The 22,426-nt window shown below is 42.3% G+C and overlaps 1 protein-coding gene across 1 annotated transcript; it reads right to left on the minus strand.

Moving 5' to 3' along the window:
* Window positions 1–379: 379 nt before the first annotated feature.
* On the minus strand, window positions 380–15,087 carry PLEK (pleckstrin; the record flags this gene model as incomplete). The annotated part of the gene is made up of 9 exons (XM_079550037.1): window positions 380–519; window positions 1,213–1,282; window positions 2,508–2,591; window positions 3,656–3,760; window positions 5,156–5,340; window positions 6,177–6,268; window positions 7,388–7,569; window positions 10,924–11,079; window positions 15,040–15,087. 9 exons carry the CDS (start codon window positions 15,085–15,087, stop codon window positions 380–382), a joined length of 1,062 nt encoding a protein of 353 aa, XP_079406163.1.
* Window positions 15,088–22,426: the final 7,339 nt, after the last annotated feature.

The following is a 22,426-nucleotide window of genomic DNA, read 5'->3' on the forward strand; positions in this document are numbered from 1 at the left end:
TACTCAAACAGTAAAGGCTGAGTTATACTGGCTTTTCCTTGCGTACAGACAGCAACAAGATCCTGTCCGCTCTTAATGGTGAAATCCTTGCTATCAGCAGTGGCAGCAGGGAAAGGCATAAGGTGTAACCTTCCCAAGGCATACTGAATACTGCAAGAAGCACACACTAACGTAACATTCTATGCTATAATTTAGTAAGATACTTTCCACTTGTGTTGTGGTTGTGCCCACTACAGAACTGAAACTTATCCCCCCCTCCCAACCCACAAGCCTTAGGAGGCTTTTCTGGTTGACATGACTTCATCTCAGTGAAAAGCTAAAATTCCTGTTTTGTTTTGAGCAATCAGTTTCAGTTGTCCTTCTTGCTGGTGGATCATCTTCATTTCCCAGTCCTAGCAACTGTCTGAATTGCTTTGATCCACTCTGTACGCTCTGCAGATGAAGCTGCTTGCAAGTAATAGTGGACTTCACTTGCTGTGATTATTTCAAACAAGTTGTTTTCAACGTCATGCTTCTTGGCTACAGGAAAGAAATAAGGAAGTCAGCTATGAGTGATCAAAAGTCTTGCATTTAAAATGTTTCTTCCTTTACATTCTGTGAAGGGATTTGCCCCCTTTCTATAGCTGTGCCTGGCCATACCTTTGTAAGCAGTTTGCAAAATTAAGACCATGAAATATGTCATTGTTTTGGAGTAAAAAAATATGAATTCTGCATATTTCACCACTGCTTCGATGGAGAAGAGAATGCATAGAGTGAACGTTTCTTGTTCCCGCAGCAATGCTAACCATTGCTCTTCCCACAGCTTCTAGTTTTGGGAAGGAGAAGAATGTGTAGAGTAGCAAATTCATTGGCACTGCCATTTGTAACTTAAAGTTACCATCCAAAAAACAAACTAAAAAGAGAACTCAGCTTATTTCTGTGGCCAGTTATCTTAACATAGGGATGCCAGGTCATCATTTTGACCAGTCTAAACAACTGACAAAGCACAAGATACCTTGTTGCTACCTTTAGTTACTAGAGGAAGGTACTGTGATAAAGATAACCAAGTAATTAGAATTATTAGTAATTAGAAAAATTACTGAATTGGTGCAAATTGTTTTTGAGTAAAAAAAAAAAAAAATTAAAAAAAAAAAAAAATCACTTGTGATTTTTTTGGCAGATTGAAAGAATGCACCAAAACCCTGTAACAGCTCTTCCGCTATGGTTCCTTACAGTCTGGCATATCTTCCACTGCAGTCACCACGCAGCCCCTCAAGTGGATTGCTCCTAGTGGATCTTCTCCCTGAGACAGATATAAAGTCAGCATAAAATACAACACTCCTGAAACTGTTCACATCTCTGCAACTGACTACAACTCCGCAGTGGAAACAAAAACATTTGGTGACTCAGTGTGTCACCTTAGAAAACCAGGGATCCTCAGCCAGTGTCATATGAAGGGTAAGGGCGTTCACAAATCTGTAAATAAATAAGAAGCCTTTTGGAATTTGGAATTCAGGATCTGCAGAGTATTTTGCATGTCCTGAGTAATGGCATGGAAAGAATATACCACCTTGTGCCAACTACAGGCTTTCCTTTTCATGATGAAAAGAAGGTTAATTAGAAAGAAGAGCAGATCTTAGAAAGTTTTAGTTTGCTTAATTAGAGAAAAAAAAAAAACAAAAAACAAAAACAGCAGGAGCTGTTATAACTTTGACTATTTTTCCTTCTTTCATGCTTCTAGACTGTGATAGCCAAAGAATGCATGGAGAAGCACTTCTATTAGCATAAGCCTGAAACACGCATTTCCTGTGAGCTGACACTTCAGTATTTTGGGAGGAAAAGCCAGGAGTGGGGAAAACACACTGGAAATGGAGGTCAAACTCTTCAGTGTTGAGTCCTCATTGTGTCTAAGCTGCTTCTGCCAAGCAGGACAGGCACAGAACCTGTACCCCACAACAACAGCACTGCTCCTGCAAGCTGTCTGACAAACACACATAATGGGCTGAACCCATATGGACGCCTGCTTTTGAGGTAGGTTTTTTCTGCAGTGATGCTCCTTCCTTTCTCAGAACAGTATTTGGCCTATTACAATTACACGCGAAATAAAGTGCCATGTCTCAGTCTGACATGGAAAATTATGAACTGCAAAGTGACTGTACTGCCTTAATTTGCTCTTTTCAATTTGTTCACTTCCAATTGACCACAGAGACAAGGTGAAAGCACAGTTCAGTACTGACTGCTCCCAGGTCTGGATGTCACTTGCCACCCTGACATGCCAAAACATCATTCCCTCTTACTTTTCCAGAGTGACCAGGCAGTGTGAACATAAATTGCCCCGCTGTCCTGCCTGGCTTTTTTTAATCACACATTCCTAAGCAAATACTTCACTCATATTTCTAGAGGAGGGCAGCCTGAAAATCAAACAAACAAAAAACTAACCAAACTTCAGCAACAACAAAAATACAACCCCAAAGCAAAACTGCCAAACAAACAGAAAAATAATTCAAAGTTGACCAAACGTGTCTTACTCCAGCAGGATCATAGTAGTGAAGATATGCAGGGTCCTCTCTTAAAACAAACTTTCTCACTTTCCAGTTTTTCCTCCGATGCCCCTAGAAAAATTCAAAAACACAGATGTCATGAACTGCCCTCCCTGAAAATGCTTATGGCCAACGGTGCAGTTATAATTGCACATATATATAATCATTGCTATTAGCAGCCAGGCTCAGATCCTAACTTTTCTCCACAGCATCCCTGGCTGGATGGCTGAGTCATGCCAATTCACAGCAATGCCATTCCAAGACACTCAGCTCCAGGCACTGCATCTGACTTCTAGGGGCTGCCCTCAGAGCATAATATCAGCATGTGGATGTAGCTCCAAACAGTGCAGGCATCCAAATATTAATAAAAGTTGCCCCAGCCTTTAGTCCATCACCTCCAATCAATCAGTATTGTTTAAGTGCATTCAGGCTCTGGGAGATCTCATCCTAGAGCTCAGTTTGGCCCAGCTGGTCACCTCATGGACTCCTACTGGTCACAAGGACCCTAGGCATGCATGGACTACATCCAGCTCATCTGGTTCTGCCCTTTGTTCTTCCTGGAAGATGGGAAATTTCCCTTCCTGACCTTCCCAGCCGGAACACGATGAGTCACCAGAAAAGCTGCAGGGAAGACAGACTGGGTGACATCCCAGGGCATCAGATCTGGAAGCATTTCAGGAAGCTGAAACACTGACTCATTTTACAGCACTCACAATGTAACTGCAGTAACGCCATTACACAGCAGGACTACATTTTCCCCCATCCATCACTCCAGTCTTGAAAACAGACATAATCAGCAGAAGCAGTGATGCCTACAGTGAGCCACAGTTCACTGAGGGTGACCAAATCCAGATTAATTGGTAAAGAACATCATGAATCATTTCCTCTCGGCATTTCAAAATATTAGTTTCACAACTAACTACTGCTGCTTGCAATAGTTCCTACTAACCAGGCTGAGGTGAATGTGACAGGGTAAGTGTTAGCAGAAAGACTCATACCTAATTTCTTCTGTTGCTTTTGAGTAACTTGGTTGAACAAGAGAAATACAAGGCTTATTTTTCTCTTTAAAGCTTTTAAGAGGAAAAGAGTAATCCTGTATCCTAGGCTAGAAAGGGTAGAAGGTGCATGGTACCAACCTGTTTTAGCAAACATCCTTGTTTGACTATCATGCCTCTGAATTCTTCTTTCAGGACCACATCATCATCACTAGAATTCCCCTCACAGAAAAATCCACTGTCAGGCTGCATGATCACAAGAGAACATTAAGTAGTTACACAAATGGTACATATTTATACATGATATACGAGTGTGGCTTCTTTGCCTTCCTTCCACTCTGTTTTTGATACCTAAAAAAACCAACTCTTTTACTGAAAAACACTCCAGTAAAGTTGAAGACCTCTCCATGTCACACTGGAAGCATTTCAGATTGAGGACTATGAAAACAGGTCTTTAGGCTTCTGAAGAGAGCTGGAGCACCTCCACGCATCACAGTTTACATGAAGCAAAGCTGGCACAGCCAATACATTTTGGGCTGCCCATTCCCAACCCAATGTACCTCTCCTCTTCCTACATCGAGCACAGCATCTAAAATTTCTTTCCATCCAGGCTGTCTATCATCTCAGATAATTTGTGATGCTGCTTAGTGAAACCATGTAGTTCAAATGGTATAAATGAAGGTAACCATTTGTACTGCATATAGTAAGCTTTTGTACTTCCAATTCACGTGAAAACAAGCCAGGTGCTGACCTGGAGTTTCCTCCCTCAGACCACTGAAACAAACTAAAAGCAAGTTGAAAGCAAGCAGAGTGCACAATGGCTATCAGAAGTGTCATGGGTAGCCAGGAACCATAATGGCTACATGGTTCCTTCACCAGCACTGCCAGTGCTTCTGTTTCTGCCCAGGTACCATGGAGATACTCTAGGAAAACAAAGCAAACAATGGGAAATTCATTTCAGTGAAGTAGGGTGATTCTATGCAGTAAGTATAAACAGAACTGTAAAACTGAAGCAATTTTACACGACAGTAAGAACACTTTTTGCAAGCATAAGTTCATAAGGTAAGCATTTTTAAAAGCAGTATTTGGCTGTGATTGCAGTATTGCAAGTTCTTCGTATTCTGTGGACTGATTTGAAGAAATAAACTGAAAAGATCGGGTAAACTACCCAGGACAGGGGTTACAAGGTAGATATTGAAAACTTTTGCTTCTTGGCTCATAGGCAAGCTCTGCTTGCATGCATCTGAACTGAGTCACATCTGATGGCTCTGAGCACAAAAACGTGTTTCCAGCTTGAGCTGCTCTAAGAAGCCTCATGATGATGAATTACTCCCTTCCCTTCCACTGACTCATCATCAGGGGAGCTGGTGGCCAAGTCTTGGTTACTGCTGAAATTAATGGGAACAAAGTCTAAACTAAAAAGAGCCCAGTTTGATCTCTGTACTCAGCTCACACAGAGCGACAGAAGAACTGACCTTACAAATGTTGAGTCAGTTTATTCTGAGCGTCACACAGAGAAAGATATTTAACATGGAATTCTCAATTTCTGACAACCTTTCCTCCAGGACTTAAAAAACAAGGCTCAAGCCTGAGAAGAGTATCTGCAAACCAGAAACAAAGGAAAACCAGTACAGCACTCACAAAGTAGTAATAGGCATCACTAAGATCCAGGAAAGGGGTATCTGACAGTCCCTCAGCTGCAGCCTTGGATGTATCTCCTGCAGGCTGTAGGTAGCCTTCATTCAAGAGAGAGGAGGCAAGCATGAGGCCTTCTTTGCGATTTCGGATGGAGTTGCTAGACACCAGCCAGTCAATCACAGCAGTGCCTGGTTACAAAGGAATTAACAATATGAATATCAGCCACAGACAAGACAAACACACAGAAACCTTATATAAAAAAAACAAAAAAAACAAAAAAACAACAACAACAAGAAATAAACACCACAACAGGCAACAAATCTATCTAAACACCAATCTCCTGAAAGATATTCTCAGTGACAATGCAGAGAATTAATCTGCAAATGTGCTTGTGTCATTCAGTGAGGTACTCCAACATCATCTCCACAACTCATTCAGTGAGCTAATCCAACTGATGTCCTGGGCCAATACAATTCCTGTACACTGTATTTCCAGGAGAAAAGAGCTTGGAAAAGATGCAGGGCTGAGCTGGGAAGCTTCAGCAGGAGGGACTGGAAAATCCAAGCCTGGAGGAGACAGTCTTTCAAGCTGCAATGTTACTGATGCAGTGCTGTAGAAAGAGGTTGACATTCAAGCTTAGCACCCACAGATTTGACTTGGAGCAGGACAGGAATTAAAACATGACACAGTTTGATGTAGAAAAATTCAGTGAGAAACAGTTCTTCTGGAATTGTTTCACAGAACTTTCTAGAAAGATCTATTTCAATCTTGCTGGCACTCATTTGATTTTCTCTCCTCCACTCTGACTGTATCTGAACCCTCCCAAGCTTCATCCTTTGAGCATGTCCCACAATGGTCAGCATGACCTCTGCCAGGCTTTCCTCTCAAACTTTCTTCACAAACTGTACTTTAAATGGCTTAGAGCTGTTTTAGTCTATCTTTAGACTCTTAGCCCTGTGCTCTTTTTATTGAACGAAGGGGAAAAAAAAAGCACCAAAAAAACAACAGGACAAGATCTCCTTACCTGTAAAGCAGTGATTGAACACTTTTTTATCTTTTTCCAGCTTCAATTCCTTTATTCCCTTTTCAGGATCTTTCATTGAGAGGTACAAAGCACTGTGCATAAAACAAACAAACAACAAAAACTGTTAGCATGTAAAAAGTTATATCCAGCTATTATAGAAACATTCTTTCACAGGATCTTCATATTTTGCTAGCATAGTGCTCTCTGCAGTGCTACAGCATGGCTTGGTGTTTTTCTCCTGAAAAGCTTTCTGTGCAAAACATGGAAGCTTCACCATTGCCATCAGAAATACAAGAATGGTGCAGAAAGGGCTCATCATTAATTGGCCCCATTTTGAGACTGTCTCAGCTTGTGATGACTGTAGTGTGAACAGAGGAATCCCTACTGTGGAGGCTATTCGAGCAGAAAGCCTGTGACTGGGACATCCCTTAAGCACTCAGAGGGCCCAAGTAACCTCAGTGACCCCTGATCTGACCTCCTCCTTCCCATCTGCTTTTCACTTGCTCAAAACTAATTCCCCGAGGTTCTGAAATGAGGACAAACACTGAGTGTCACAGGCTAAATTCTTTGGCTTTTTATTCAATCAGGGTGATCCCCTGATGAATCCAGCGAAGACATTTAGTTGGATCTTTGCCCCTTATTGTTTCACTGTCCTGTAAGAAGGACCACAGGCTCACTTGTATTCTTTGTATTTGCTGCTCAGAGACAAATATCACACTGACCTGTACTGACAAACAGATGGCATCTTGAGTGTGCCCTTTATATTTCCTTCTCCCTTTGCCAACTCCAAGTACTCTGGCAGGCACTGTCTTCATCATGCCAAAACCAAAAATGCTAACAGTAGTATTTGCCCAGAGATAAGATAAATATAAAAACATTTTTACAGTAAATTCTGTCCTCTGTGAAAATGCTTCTCCTAAAAGAATCACATGTAGTGCTGCAGTGTACACAGAAGCCTGCTCATAAGCAAAATCCTTTGACAAATTAGCTTGTTTTTATAAAAAGATGAGGCTTTAAAAAAAGATCTTCCCAGTTCTCACCACAAGTTATTTTTTGCCATGCTGAAACTGTCAGTTATGCAGAAAGGACTCCAAGGGAAACTGGATTGGTAGCACGGACAGACATGCTAATAGCTCTTCCATGCTGAGGTTACATCTCTGCCACTGCCTGCAGAGGGAAGTAAACAGACGAGCAGAGCTACAAGAACATACCTCAAGTTGATTGTTTCAGGAAGTCTGATGGATTTTCTTGTGGATTTTCTGGCAAATCTTTGACCTCCATCTATGCACTGAATTGCCTTTTTGACATCCCGTACCCAAGCATCTCTCTCTTCCAGGTAGGAGGCTTGAAAAAAGTGGTCTTGTTGCTTGGCTGCAGTGAGTTTGAAGACAAACTGGAAGGATAAATAATGTTTTTTTCAAGTTACTTTAGTGTAGCTGGTGCCACCATGGCATACAGTCTATCTAAGGGGTTTTGGAGAGTGCCTTAGAGCCACAGTCAAATAATTCTAAAGAAAAGCATGGACAGGCAGTAAAGATAATGGACTTCTGTTACTTTCCAGCTAGAGCTAACATGAGCAAAAATGAGTGGCACCGATACAGCTGATGATTTTAACATTTGCTGGCAAGTCCAACATAGCTGAAAGACTGAAGTACCCATCCCCTGCAAAATCACATGGGTGTAAACTTGTCTCACTATTTAGAGATGCGGTCAGTCTGGAGGAGAGGCAATAACGAAAAAACAAACCACACCATATGCTTAGAGAGAAGAAAACTGTCACAGAGAGTAGCCGCACTTGTTTACAGTCTAGCACACTTCTAAGGATTTGGCAGGGAAATGATAAATCCAACTCTGAGATACACATCATGATCATTGCCTCTCTAATATACATTGACCCCAATGGAAAACTTGTACTCCCACAAAATGAGAACAGATCTTTTAAAGGCAGGACTAGGCGGAGAAAAAAAAACCAAAAAAACACCAACTTGGAAAAAAAAAAACCTCTAAATTCAGACTGTTTGATCTTGGTTTCATCCAGTGACCTTTTGGATGGAAAATGTAGGTCAAATTACTCAGACAAGAGGGCTTCCATTTCCTCTAAAATACAACTCCCCATAAGAGGAACTGCTACGTTTTCCATAGTTGTACAAGAATAAAAAGGCTCAGTAGGCATCAAACTGGAAACATCAAGCTAATAATGGAGCAAACAGCATGGGTCCATAGGGACAAGTAGAGACTATCATCAGAGGGCACAGAACAGTGGATCTACAGCAATGAAATCAAGACTGAATCATCAGCTGTCTCCAATCCTAGAAGTGAACAAACTCCTTTCTGGAGATGTGTATCTATTTGTGCTTTTGAGAAAATTAGAGCATTAGCTTGAACTAAACACCAACATTTTAGATAAATGAATCCCACTATAAGGAGCCATACATGATAATGCCATCCAGAGGAAGAAGAAGGAATATAGCAGAATTAACATCACGTTGAGCAATGATAAAGATTCACATCAAGACCAGTAAACAATGGTGAGTACATTTTGCAATTAAAATCATTAAATATGCAGTCACAGCCTCTTGGGAACAAGCTTTATCTGTTTAAGAAATCCAAGATTACTTCCTTTCCCCTCAACATCTGCTTTCTGCAACTGATTTACCAAACTGTGTGCTGTAACATGCACCCTTGAGGTTTCAGACTGTATCACTGCATTGAGGCCTACCTGACTCAAACAGCTGAAATCTGACTAGATGAACATGGAAGTCTGCTCACAGCTTAATATTCCCTGCCCCAGTGTGAATTCAAATAATACTAGACTTAAAACAGACCTAATTAGAATTATCCCACTTTTTACCCTACAGAAATCTTGACCTAAAACTATACTTCCATTTTTAGCGCTATAAATGCATTCAAGCCACTATAAACCAGAATTATTCCCATAAGCAGCACAACTGTATGTTTTAGCATGCAATTAACTAGAATGCACAATGCAATACAGAGGCTTTGAATTCAGCTGCATAATAAAGATGTAAAATATCAAAAAATAAAGTTCCTGTATTTTCAAGGAATATATGCAGTAATTTAATCATGTTGGACAGTAACAACAATCCCAATAACACCACTGCTTGTAGGAATGAGTATGCTGCAGTTTTGACTATTTGAGAAGTGCAAATTTGCACTTCTTCAGGGCTGCTGCTCTATGGACTTGCAGAGGGATCTCACTGACCTAACAAAGAGGATCTGCTCCAACACCTAATGAAGTCATTAGGACCACTTCCACTGACTTCAAAGATCTGCATCAGATTTTACTTCTGAAAAGGCACATGCCTTGTCTTCTTGATCTGACACTGAATACTTTACCCCTCTGCCTATTTTGGGAGTGCACATGCAATCCCCACAGAACAACAATGATTTTATCAAAACATCAAACACAAAAAAACCTGTCCAGAAAAAAATGCTTTATAAGGAAAAAATGAATGTCTAGTACTGTATTGTAGGATCTGATACTCCAAAACAGCATCCTCCTCCCACATATAGAGTAAGGAAAGCTGTACAGAGGGTCGTTAATTAGATAATGTAGAGACAAGAGTTTCAAACTGACAGAATTAGAACCAGATACGTACAGATATATTGTCTTCCTTCATTTGATTATTTAATTTTCTTCCCCCATGCTCAAGTCCCTGAATGCAATTACACTTCACCTTTATTGTTCAGGGTTTGCAAAAGAGGTCAAGTCAAGTGCAGTAAAGCAGAGCTCTGGCTTGCACGTATGCTCGCTGAAACAGAAGGTCAGATCCAAAGTTGCAGGGGTTACCAGTAAGGCTTGCCCAGCCTTGCCAGGGGCTGAGTAGGGCAGAAGTTGTCAGCAAGAAGGAATAGATGGTTTTGGTCTCAAATATTTCTGAATCAACCGAATGCTCTCCCCTGCCAGCTCAGGTATTGCTGTATCAATGATGACCATCGGATAAGGATGCACCATCATAAAATTCTCCTTCCAGACACAACAGTACAGTCTCCTCCTGGACTAAATGCTTTCTACTAAAGTCTTTCAAACAAGACTTTGAATTTACCAGTATCATGATACGTGCATCTCTTTGGGAATTTGGACCTTAACTTGCTTACTGTGTTTGCCCACAGAGAGCCCAAATGCATAGCATCATTTCAACTAATTTCTCCAAATCTGTTTTGGCTTTTCACTCTGAGTAAACACGTAGCTCTTAGTCATAGGTAAAAGCTCTACATATAACCACATAACATGCAAATAAAACAGATTATATGAATATGAACTACCTGACCTCATGTACTTACTGAATGGTAATGAAACAGTTTGGATTCACAGCTTTTTTAGGGCATTTGTATCACAGCATTTATCTCCCTCCCACTCAAGCAAACTAGTCAGTGCTCTTTGGCAATAACTACATTTTTCCAGGGCTCATGAGACAGTTTACTACAGGTTTATTTTGTGGCTACTGGTACCGTGAAAATACAATTTAGATCCATTTTGACAGAATCAGAAATCCAAACAACTGCTTTCTGAGCTGCTTCTTTTGAAATATCCTGAGCTGTTCCTCAAGCAGTCACACCTTTCAAACACTACAGAAGTCCAAGCCTGCTTGTGACCTTCTAAGACAAATGAGAGTGATCACCAGGATATGAATAAGGAATCTAACTACCAGCCTTGTGCCCTTTCAGGGCCTTCAGCAGTTTAAGTATACTGTCAATCATAGTTATTAGAAAAAGAAGTACTTACCATTCTTTTGCCAAAGTCTTGGCATGGGCTGTTGATGGTGCTTCCTTTTAGTGGGATCATCCCTTTGGGGCTGTTGTCAGACTTCCGCTTGTAGAATTCAATTCCATCTTCTAAGAGCACAACCCACATTGGCTTCCAGGTATTAAACATGCTACCCTGCATTGAGAAATCAATGGATATCATGTGAACAGTGAAGACGTGATCTTCCACAGAACATCAGACTCTAAATTAATTATCATGTCTCAAGGGGAACACTAAACCATAACCGCATCCATCTTACTATGCAGTTCAAACACACTGTTATTCTTCTGACCACCATTTACTTCCTCTTCCAGTGGCCCCACCTGTAAGTTTTTCCAATATTTTCCCTGTAGGCATTTCTTTTCAGCTTGTCCCAGCCACTGTGATTCAAGATGACGGCCAGCAGGGTGAGGGAGGTGATCCTGCCCCTCTGCTCTTCACTGTGAGACCTCACCTGGAGCACTGCATCCAGACGTGGAGTGCTCAGTACAGGAGAGACATGGAGCTGTTGGAGAGTGTGCAGAGGAGGGCTGCAAAAATGAGCCCAGGGATGGAACACCTCCCTGTGAGGACAGGCTGAGAGCTGGGCTGTGCAGCCTGCAGAAGGGAAGGATCCAGAAGACCTGAGAGCAGCCTTCCAGTATCTGATGGGGGGCTGTAAGAAAGAAGGGGACAGACTCTAGCAGGGTCTGTTGTGGTAGGGCAGAGGGAAATGATTTCAAACTAGGAGAGTGGAGATTTAGATGGGACATAAGGAAGAAGTTTTATTTTTTTACACTAAAAGTGGTAAGGCAGTGGAAGAAGTTGCCCAGAGGTCTGGTTGATGCCCCAACCCCAGAGACTTTCAAGGCAAGGCTGAGCCAGGCCCTAGGCAATCTGTAGAGGTCTCTGTTCATTGCAGGGGTGTTCAACTAGGTGAACTTTAGTGGTCCCTTCCAATTCAAGTGATACTATGATTCTAAGTTTGCAGAGGATTTCTTGACTTCAGCAAATAGCAATGAGTAGTTTAAGGTTCTTAGGGTGCAGATCCCTAACTGCTGTGGTGAGAATTTGAGGTGCTTCATTTCATCTCTTGAAGTTTTTACTTTCTGTTTCTGAATCAGAGTTTTTAGACAAGTGAAATATAGAGAAAACCAGGGCCAGAACCTACATATAGTGAAATAAATGGCCAAAGTCTCAGGGACTCAAAGAGGAACGATCTGTTTCTCTGTGCTCAGTTAGCATGATTAAGCTCTAGAATTAAGAACCTGGTGCTAGCTAGCTCAGCCTGCCTGCATACAGCTTTAAGAACAGTCACAATCCCAGACACAGAAGTGACTGACTTCTCATCCAAATGAACATTTAGATATGCTGAATATCAACAGCTTCTCTGAAGAATTACTGAAGAGCACCAAACATACATGGGTCCAGAATTCTTCAAAAATATTAGTTGTCCTTAGTCTTTCCAGCACAAAGAGAGACCCCAGTTTATCCTCCCCCCCCCCCCCCCCCCCCGTCCCCCTTCCCTCCCACCATGGTGACCAGACAGTCTTAAAGCTGCAGATAGAAGCAAGGCAGACACCATCACACCGTGCAAAGTGCCTTGTTTTGATCTTCAGACATGAGAGAGGGACTGCACTAGCTGCATTTGCATTTCTACACACGTGAATGGGACAGAAAAACCATCTTCCTTTTTTCCCCACCCCACCACTCCCCAAATATAGCCTTTCTCCATCACATCCTTCTTCCTACTTTGCCTTCTATGCCTTTCACACTCCGAATCAGATCTTACATTCAACTACGGGGTGAATAGGGGAAACTGTCAGCAGAGATGGTAGCAAGAATGGAACCTGCTCCCAACCTCTGCAGCCCTCAATGGAGGCAGAAGGATCCCCACAAGCAAATGCTTCCTTCCAAAGGAAAAATCACTATGCTGTGGACTGTCTAGAAACCCAGCTGAACAGGGAGTTACAAAGAAGAGCCAGTCTTGGATATGGATTGCACACAGGGATTGAATGCTGTTTCCTCTAGTTTGATTTTTTGCTCATTTAAACTGTATGAATTCATCATTTCTGGAGAACGTGACCCATAGGTTGAACTTCTGCTAAGGAATCAAGTAAGATGGTGAGCCAAGACTTGAGCCACCACACAATCCTTTTATTTGCCAGTCTAGCACATCTTTTGATATTTCTGCTAATACTTCCTGAAGATTCTGACGTGCCCTACCAATGGAAGCCACTGCACAGCTGGGTTAGACCGGCAGCTTTACATCCACCGTCAGAAAGCCCAAACGTGGTCATGGTGATCTCAGCTAAAACTGCTCATGAAAGACAAACAAGAAGGATGCTGCATGTTTTTGTACTAAAAATCAGATCAACTCCTCTGCTCCAAAAACTTCATATAAAGATGGATGTTCTCCAAATTGGTCTCTAAATCATTAGCTGTGTTAAAAACTCATACAATCCTGCTTTGGTAGAACAACTTAAAAAAAATAATAATAAATTCCTGCAGCACTACATGAGTAGAAGCCGTTTTCCATGCTTGCTCAGAAGATTACACATAGTCACCACAAATACACGTAGCAGCTTAGGACGACCTAAAACCAACACTGAATGCATATGTAATAGAAGTCATGCTGTACCAGCTAAAACACTGATCCTCAAGCATGTTCCCATGATGTAAATTAGAAAAGAAGAGAGCCAGTGAAAAACAGCCTTCACCCTTGGCAAAGACAACTGTGGCTGTGTGAGTGACTTGTCTGGGAGGTGTGTTCCATAGCTTCACTTTAGAAGCATAACAAAAAAGAGGAGAGTACTTCAGTAGCAGGTAAGATTGATTAGGACCTTGCCCATCCTGGCTGGAAGCTCTGGTTACAGAATCCACTGCAGTCTTACTGATAGATCAAACAGCTGCTACCAGTCTGGTCTGCATCTTCTCCTTTTGCCCTCCAGCCTCCATTTGGCTCACTGCTGCTCTTCACCATCAACACAAACTCACTTCAGCAAGGACAGAACGACCTTACAGAAAAGGGGCACAATTTCCACTTCCCTATTGCTACTGAAACAGCACATGCAGCAGCAATTTTCCATTAGCAGTACCCACACAGAGAGACTTCTTGGGGACCCAGCACCCACAGGAATGGCAGGAACTCACACCGGATGCCTGCACACATCTTTTCCCTGGCATGCCCCAGCCAGACACAGTGCTTGCGTCCAAGTTTCTAGCCATTTCCTTGCCATGGAAAAATATAGATTGTGAGCCACCTGCTCTAAGTATTGGGCCACCAGAACTAGAGAGAACTGCAATCTGCCGTGAGTGAATTTGGTCATCTCTTTCCTCATGACAGCATCAGTTCAACTTTGAGATTACTGTATAAACTCGCCTACTTCCAGTGCCAGTGGAAATAAGACTGAGGAGTGGCCTCTATGCAACAGTGGCAGCAGATTAGAGCTCTCCAGCCAGCAGCTCTAAGGAGCTGAATTCTGGTTTTGATGAGCAGAGACCCCACAGCAGAGCTCCTCCCTTGCTCCAGAACTGACTTGGTTTAAACTGCTGGACACCAGACTGATCTCACTAAGGATTTCAATAAAAGCTGTAACCTAATCGTTGTCCATGGTCCCACAAGCTCTCCCTACTTTAGGGATAGCAACGTGCTTCTCTAATATTTTACTCTCTGATAAAGCACAGTAGAACAGGCTCTGGTCATTTTGAGCTGTTACCTATTTTACCAAGCTTCCAACCAAGGCATTTGTGTTTCTTAGTAAAAAAAAATATATATATATATATATATATATATATATATATATTTATATTTATATTTATATATATATTTGACCCAGAAGTACTGTAGGATAAACACAGAAATGCCTCATCACCTAGTACTGTAACAAGATACGACTGCTAGCAGTACTTCTGTAATCAGTAGATCACTGCTGTAATCACACTATTTTACTACTAACATTATTGTTTTCATTATTCACCTTCCTTTTTAGGAAGAAAAAAAAAAAAAAAAAGCTTTTTAATTTTAAATAACTGAAAGCAAAGCATATTTCCCTACACTTCCCCAGCCTGCTCAGTCAGCTCTCTCCTCCACCCTGTCCAAGGCTGCCTGCTTACCTTCTTAACCAAGTAGCCCTCCCTTATGCGCATTGGCTCTCGCTCCATGTTGCAGGCAGTCCTGCCCTCAGGTCTATCAGAGCCAACAGTTAAGCTGCTCTGGTAACAAACTCTGTGGGGTGGGGTTTTTGGTGTTGGGTTTTTTTTTGTTTTTTTTTGTTTTTTTTTAAAAAAAAAACCAGTACAGCTGTGTCACTTTCACAAGTTCCTCTGCCTGCTAATCACATGAAAAAAAGTCCATTTCCTCTTACAGAGTGAGAGATAGGGAAACATAGAAGCATGAGGTATTTATAGGTTGCCTCTGACAGAACAGGCGACAGCATAACAAAACGCTCAGCTCTATCAAGCACTGCCAGCCTTGATGGCAGAGTCCTGGGAAATTAAATAAGCACTTTAATGCCTAATCCCAATAAAGTGCACTCCACAAATACATGAACTCTGGCAAAACAATGGAGGGTGGTGTGTTACATGGCTTTGTGCTTACCAAAAGGATCTCTAAGTTTCTAACTCCCTAGCTCTGTCACTTCACCCCACCTTTGAAGCCTTGTTCCTGAGGCACCAGCAGGTAGGGTTTGGCAGTAAGCAGGAAAGCCTTTGCTCGGTTAATGATGCTGCGCCCTCTGCTGATACAAGAAATCTGGGTTTTAATACTGAGACTTCCCAAACTGGTTAGATGTCAAAATATCACTTCCTACGTGCATCTTTTACTTGTTACACAGCCCATTTGGTAATGTTTGTTCAAAAATAAGATAAAAACATTTTCCAACATTGGATATTATTACAGTCACACTCCCTCTTTCCCATACAGGAGGAAGGATGGTGTTACACAGGAGGCAATGAAGAGGCTGCTGCACTGCCAAGAGCAATTCTGCCCTGAACAAGATTCCAAATCATGTTCACAGCTAAGCCCACTTATGCTGCGGCTGAACCCAGGGTTAATTCAACCTCAGCCACTTGCAAAGGCCTTTTGACCTGACAGGCACAAGGCCTGGAGCTTCCTCCAAATAGCACCATCATTACTACAATATAAAGAAGTCTTCTGCTGGCTGGGATGCTCCTCTGAGCTCCAGGATCAAGTCAGCAATCCCATTAGCTCTTTATGAAGTTGCTGCAGTGTTCCTACCAGACAAGGTCCACAGCCAAACGACCTGCTCTAAGCTCATTCAAACCATTTTTATCTACCCGCTGTTTGTGTGATTGCTCCATCCCCACTGTGATGTTTGGCATACTTCAGGGCATTCTCCTGTGTAGTGTTTTTGTGCTAAGTGATTCCTTTTGCTTTAAGAAGGGGAATAATTTCCTTCCATTTTGCTGTTTCCATCTTTTTGAAAGGTGCACTTTTTTCCTCCTTGAATGGATAACTGACAGTACAAGTCATTAACAATGACAACTCAAATATCTCTCGTTGCATTCCTGGAAGCCTTTTTTATTTTATTTTTTTAACTGAAGGCCTCAAGGACATAAAACTATAGAGCCTGAGGATGAACATGAAAGACCAAGAAGTGGCTCACAGCTCCTACTTCTTTCTCTTCCTCAGCTGAGAAAAAGAAAGCTGGAAGTGCCTATAGGAACAAAGACAGAGGAACCTGTCAGCATCTCTTTCTCTCTGCAGGCACAGATTTTCCCCTTGGCAGCCCTGCTTACCAGCTGCTCCTGGATCAGTGTTTATGCTGAGTCAGGAATAGCGTCCTCCATGACAAACTATGACAGAAAGTGTCCAGGGACTGTTCTTGGAACAAGAACTGTCTATATGACCTTATATTAACAAACGGCTTACTGTGAATAGAAAAGGGTGCTGACACCATCATTAAAGAAAGGAAGCTCAATTTCTCATTTACCTGTGAGAAGAGCCCCTAGAGATGCATGAAATGCAATTATAGATACAGTGGCACCAAGCCAACGACTCCAGAATTTACCATTAGCTACCTAAGCAACGCACTGTCAAAGCATAGAATTATCTTTCTCTAGTGTTAGCTGGAATCACCCTCTTCTATAACTTCATAAATAAATATATATATATATATATAGCAGATATATATCTCTCATTTTCAAAGGTCAGCTATTCCTTTTGTCCTTCTGACTTGGTATCATATATTGCCCACTGCCACAGGGGAATCAGCACTTCACCTTGCCCAGACAGAAATGTGCTGATCAGCTGAGTCACTCAAGCAAAGCACAAAGTCCTTAACATTGCAGTGGCCCTATCAAGTGTGAGGGACAGGGTGGACTGCAAATGAACAATGAGCTACTCCGAAAAAGCAGCACTAGGCATAAGAGAGACAAAAGTCTGTTCTTCATGTGTCTCTCCAAAAAAAGAGATGATTTCTAGCAAAAAGATTGTAACATGCAATGTGTAAACCTGCTGTAAGTTACCCTGTTCTCATTTCTGTGCAAAGTAGATAAAGTTATGTGATGCTGGATTACATTTGCCACAACAGCACAGTCTGCAACACAGGTTCACAGTCTAGCTCAGTTTATTAGCAAGTGCCCATTCTCATGAGATCTTGCTGCTAATTCCTTAGAATACCTTTTCTCCTGCCATTCCAGGACTCCCTCCTGCAAGCATTAAAAGAAGTAGTCATCTGCATTTGTGTGAGCGAGAAACCTAGTTGAGACAGTGATGTGCATTTACACCAAGATCATGAGCCATCTCATTGCAAATAAACGTGTAAGCTGCAAGGAATACAGGTAGTTTCTCAGTCTGTTACATCAGCTTTGCTGCTCCGTGCCATCCTTGCATGATCTTTTTTTTTTTTTCCTCCAAGTAAGTACCATAAGCCCATTTCATCTGTAAAAGAGTGGTTAAGTTCTGCAGAAACATGCAGCTCTCCAGCAAATCAAGCTGAATTTCCAGTAGAAATTAAATCAAATGCCATATGTTCAAGATGATTGTACATGAAAAATAATAGAAGTGGTTTGCAAAGTGATAAAGATCCAGTCCAGCTGCCAATAGAAGCAAAACCTTTTCTTGCTTTTACTCAGAAGCAAAGGTTTCAGAAGAATTACAGTACTGACCTGAGATCTGGAGAGTGCAAGCCTCAGCACAATTCACTCCATATGGCATCACACGTATGGCTATTTTTAGTGAATGAGAGATTGTGGCTTTACATCCACTTCTCAAAAAGAAACCCAAAACCAGGACATTCCCAAATTCAGCATGATATTAAAAAAATAATCAAGGAGAAGAAAGTGGGAAAAGGTCATCTGCGTCACCTTGGAAATTAAATACTGCGTGTTCACTGTCATAAACAAGGCATCTTGTTCTGACCTCATGGCACATTTCATACATTTAATTCTTGCAGAGCTGTGCAGCAGGATTAAAGTACTAGCAGGAAAACGGGAACTCCTGCATAAATAGTAATACTGAAGAGTTAGTGCACTTGGCACGCCCTGCATAGAAAGATTACATAAGGTGGATCGAAAACACCACATGGACTTAACCAGAGTGTTTCCCAGGCAACTTGGATCAGCACATCACATATACCGTGGCTTGCATGCACATTAGCTCTGACTTGGCACAGAATGCATCCAACCTCATCTGTGACTTAGATCAGATACGTGTATGTGATGCAGCCAAAACACAAGAGAGATGTAGGAGGATGAAGCTGCAGTGTGAAAGACCTTTGTAGTTCTGGAAAGAGAGCAGATCACTTGAGAAAGCTTACTGCTCTCCTCAAGAGTGCTAAGGGGCTCAACAGCACACATAAAAATGGTTCAGTATTCCCATCCCAAGGAAAGGGAAATAGTTTAACACACCTTACTGACCCTGGACAACAGACTGGGAAGTCTCAGATGCGATGGAAACAAAAAGTAGACTTGAAAGACTGAAAAAATAAGCAGAAGGAAAGACAGATAAATCCATCCACCTGTAGTACTAAACCACTGCTATAGCTTAAGAGAAATCAGATATTGGTTCAAGTCCTATGAAACATCTATTTAGCTTTCAAACTTGTAAGGGTCACTCCATTTGCTCTGTGCTCCCAGCAAAATCTACATTGCCTCCTTGTCCCTTCAGTTATGTTACTGTGCATAGAACATGAAGAACTCACCAACAGGGAATCTTGCATAATAGCAGCTCCCTGTGAAAATCCCCATGAGAACTGGTAGGGGATGGGTTTCTCCAAGATCCATCTTACCTCTCTCGCTAAGGATGCAAAGCAAGATGCAGCCCACAGCACCTCCACAGGAGCAGGCTGAGGTCAAATCAGGTGGTCAGCCTGAAGATCAGGATCAATCTAGCCCATAGCTAAGTACATACATAGCAAAGCTGAAGACCAGCACTCCTGCATGTAGGGAAGACAAGAATTGAAAATCCAGAGCTGAGCTGAAGTAGGGCCCACGTACAGAAGTTGGGGTTAGAGGCTCCAGGCAATGCCTTAACTGAAGCCCATCAAAGCCATTAATGTGGGTAGCTATGTTTCAACAAGAAAACTACCCTCCCAGAAAGACTTATGAAAGACAACTCCTCCCTTGTTATCTACATGGATAAAAAACACCTGGTAAGGTAAGTGAGAGCGCTAAAAGCAGGTGAAGTTATCAGATCAATAAAAAGAAAGACAATGCTTACATTTACAATTGTTTCTTATTATAAATGCTCAACTCTTACTGCATTTCATTTCCACGTGCTAAAACAATTTCCTAGCCTGTGCATGCATGATCCATACTATGATGCTTTTTAAATCTCCCTCATCTTTGCAATTTTTATTTTTTGCTGTAGTGGTCTGGAATAAAATCACAGCCTGAGCTGTGTCCAGAGAAAGATGATCATGCAGGCAGAAATAATAAGGTGAAAAAAACCTGATTATAGATCTGACCTCTTGTGTACTTGGGAAACTAATTGCAATCAATGCCTTCAGCTACACACAATTTACTACAACATGATATGTCTGGCTCATGAGAGAAGTAAAACTGATCCCTGGCAGTGGCCATTATTCTTCACACCACTTTAAGTGATGCTATCAGGTTCCCTATGTGTAAGGCCTCTGTGGTTTCTTACTGAATTACATTTAAACTCATAGAAGTGGGAATTGCTGCAAGCAAAATTTTCAACAAGCCACAAAGCACAGCAGTTCTCAGCAGAACATAATAGAAAAAGGGAAGTCTTTTTTCAGTGATCAAATAAGAAGAGGAAAAATGCACACATGGTCTTTTTTGAGCCATAAGGTTATGAGATATTTGTCTAAATATAGTAACTGCTTCCTTATCTGAACACACATTACTTGATTGATAACTTCCAATATATTTTCCAGACTATTCAATGTTGATTTAGACAATGATTGGAGGGTTGGAAGGATTCACTTTACCTAACTTTTAGCGTCTACTCTTGAGGATCTTTAAAGTTAGTATAAACCCAGGAAACAAATCTGCAGAGTTCAGTGTACAGTTTGTGATTAAATGCTGGACCTCGCTGCAGGATGAGATGCTCCTGGAATATACTGCTTGATTAAATGTAACTACTTTTTGATTAGATATCCTTCAGCAATACGAGGGTTTTAAGTGACTCGTCAAGCCCTTACATTATGCTCATACACTAATGTTGATAATGCTGCTACTCATCAAGCATTGGTTTAATTCATGTATTTCACTGCTGTCTGTTCAGTGGGAGGAGCAATGACTGCATCGTGTAACAACTTCCCTCTATGACAGTCCATGCTACCAGTAACTGCTATCAAAGATGTGATATTACTTACAGAGCTTATTATACAGCTGTGAGATTAAGGGATCATGCTCTGATTTTTGTTGGCTGCTGGCTGAACAAAATATGAAGCCTATTCTTAGCTGAATATGTAAGTAAGACAAGTGCAGTAAGATTTACATTGCATAAGTTTTCAGCAATATGTTTTATTTTGCTTACTGTTCAAAATTAAATTAATAGACTAGTAACACACAGAAAAAGAAAAGCAACTGGGTAATGTCAGATCTTCCATTTGACTTAGTCGCATTACATTTTACTACCACAAGTACAACTCAGCTCTCGAAAAACAAAGAGTAGTTCAGGCCTAGTGAAGTATGTAGCTGTGAAATTCTCCTACTGAAATCATGAAGAGTCATAAAGTCATAGAATCATAGAATCACAGAATCATAGAATGGCCTGGGTTGAAAAGGACCACAATGCTCATCTGGTTCCCTTCTATGTGCAGGGTCACCAACCAGCAGCCCAGGCTGCCCAGAGCCACATCCAGCCTGGCCTTGAATGCCTCCAGGGATGGGGCATCCACAACCTCCTTGGGCAACCTGTTCCAGTGCCTCACCACCCTCTGAGTGAAAAACTTCCTCCTTATATCCAACCTAAACCTCCCCCGTCTCTGTTTAAGACCATTCCCCCTTGTCCTATCACTATCCACCCTCTTAAACAGCTGTTCCCCCTCCTGTTCATGTGCTCCCTTCAAGTAATGGAAGGCCACAATGAGGTCTTCCCGCAGCTTTCTCTTCTCCAAGCTATACAATCCCAGTTCCCTCAACCTTTCCTCATAGGAGAAGTGCTCCTCTGATCATCTTAGTGGCCCTCCTCTGGACCTGCTCTAAGAGCACCACATCCTTCTTGTGCTGGGGGCCCCAGGCCTGGATGCAGCACTGCAGATGGGGCGTCACAAGAGCTGAGTAGAGGGGGACAATCACCTCCCTCTCCCTGCTGGCCACCCCTTTTTTAATGCAGCCCAGAACACAGTTGGCCTTCCTGCAAATTTTTTTGGCCCAAATCCTGTGCCAACTGTGGGAACATTGCAGTTTTAAAAGCACAGATGCAAAAGAGTGGAAAGGATGCCTAAATTTTCTGCTCCTGGATGGAAAGTAACTTTTGCAAACTGGAATGAGATGGATGAGGAGCTAAGAACTGGAAGTTACAACTTCCAGTTTCAGAGATCTTTCTCCTTAGAAACATTATGGTTGGTTGTTTGTTCGTCTTTTTTTTTATTGCTGCTGACTGGTTGTTTGTTTTCTGCGACAATAAGAGAGTCGGGATGAGGCGATAGCGGAAGATGCCAGCACATATCGTGCCCGACTGCGCCGCGCTGCTGTCCGCGCCCTTGGTGCTGAACCGCCCCTCCGTCCCGGCGCGGGAATGACGGCGGGATTAAGGCTGCCATAACCGAGGCCGGATTACCTCCCTGCTAACCCGCGGCAATCTGAGCAGCTGCAAATGTCCCCCGAACAGGGAGATGGAGAGAAGATCCGCAGCACAGATGCTGCTCCGTGATTAGCGGGGGAGGGCAAAACAAATATATCATCCGCTGCTTTTGGGAAGGGCTGGGCTGGCTCGGATCCGGCAGCCCCTCCTCTTCCTCCTCCCTCCTCCCTCCTCCTCTTCCTCTCCCTCGCCGTCTCGGTCTCCTCTGCTGGCCGCCTTCTGCGGAGGGGGGGAGACGGGCGCAGACCCCGCAGCCGCGCG

The sequence above is a fragment of the Tetrao urogallus genome, assembly GCF_951394365.1.
Source record: "Tetrao urogallus genome assembly, chromosome: 2".
Taxonomy (NCBI): Eukaryota; Metazoa; Chordata; class Aves; order Galliformes; family Phasianidae; genus Tetrao; species Tetrao urogallus.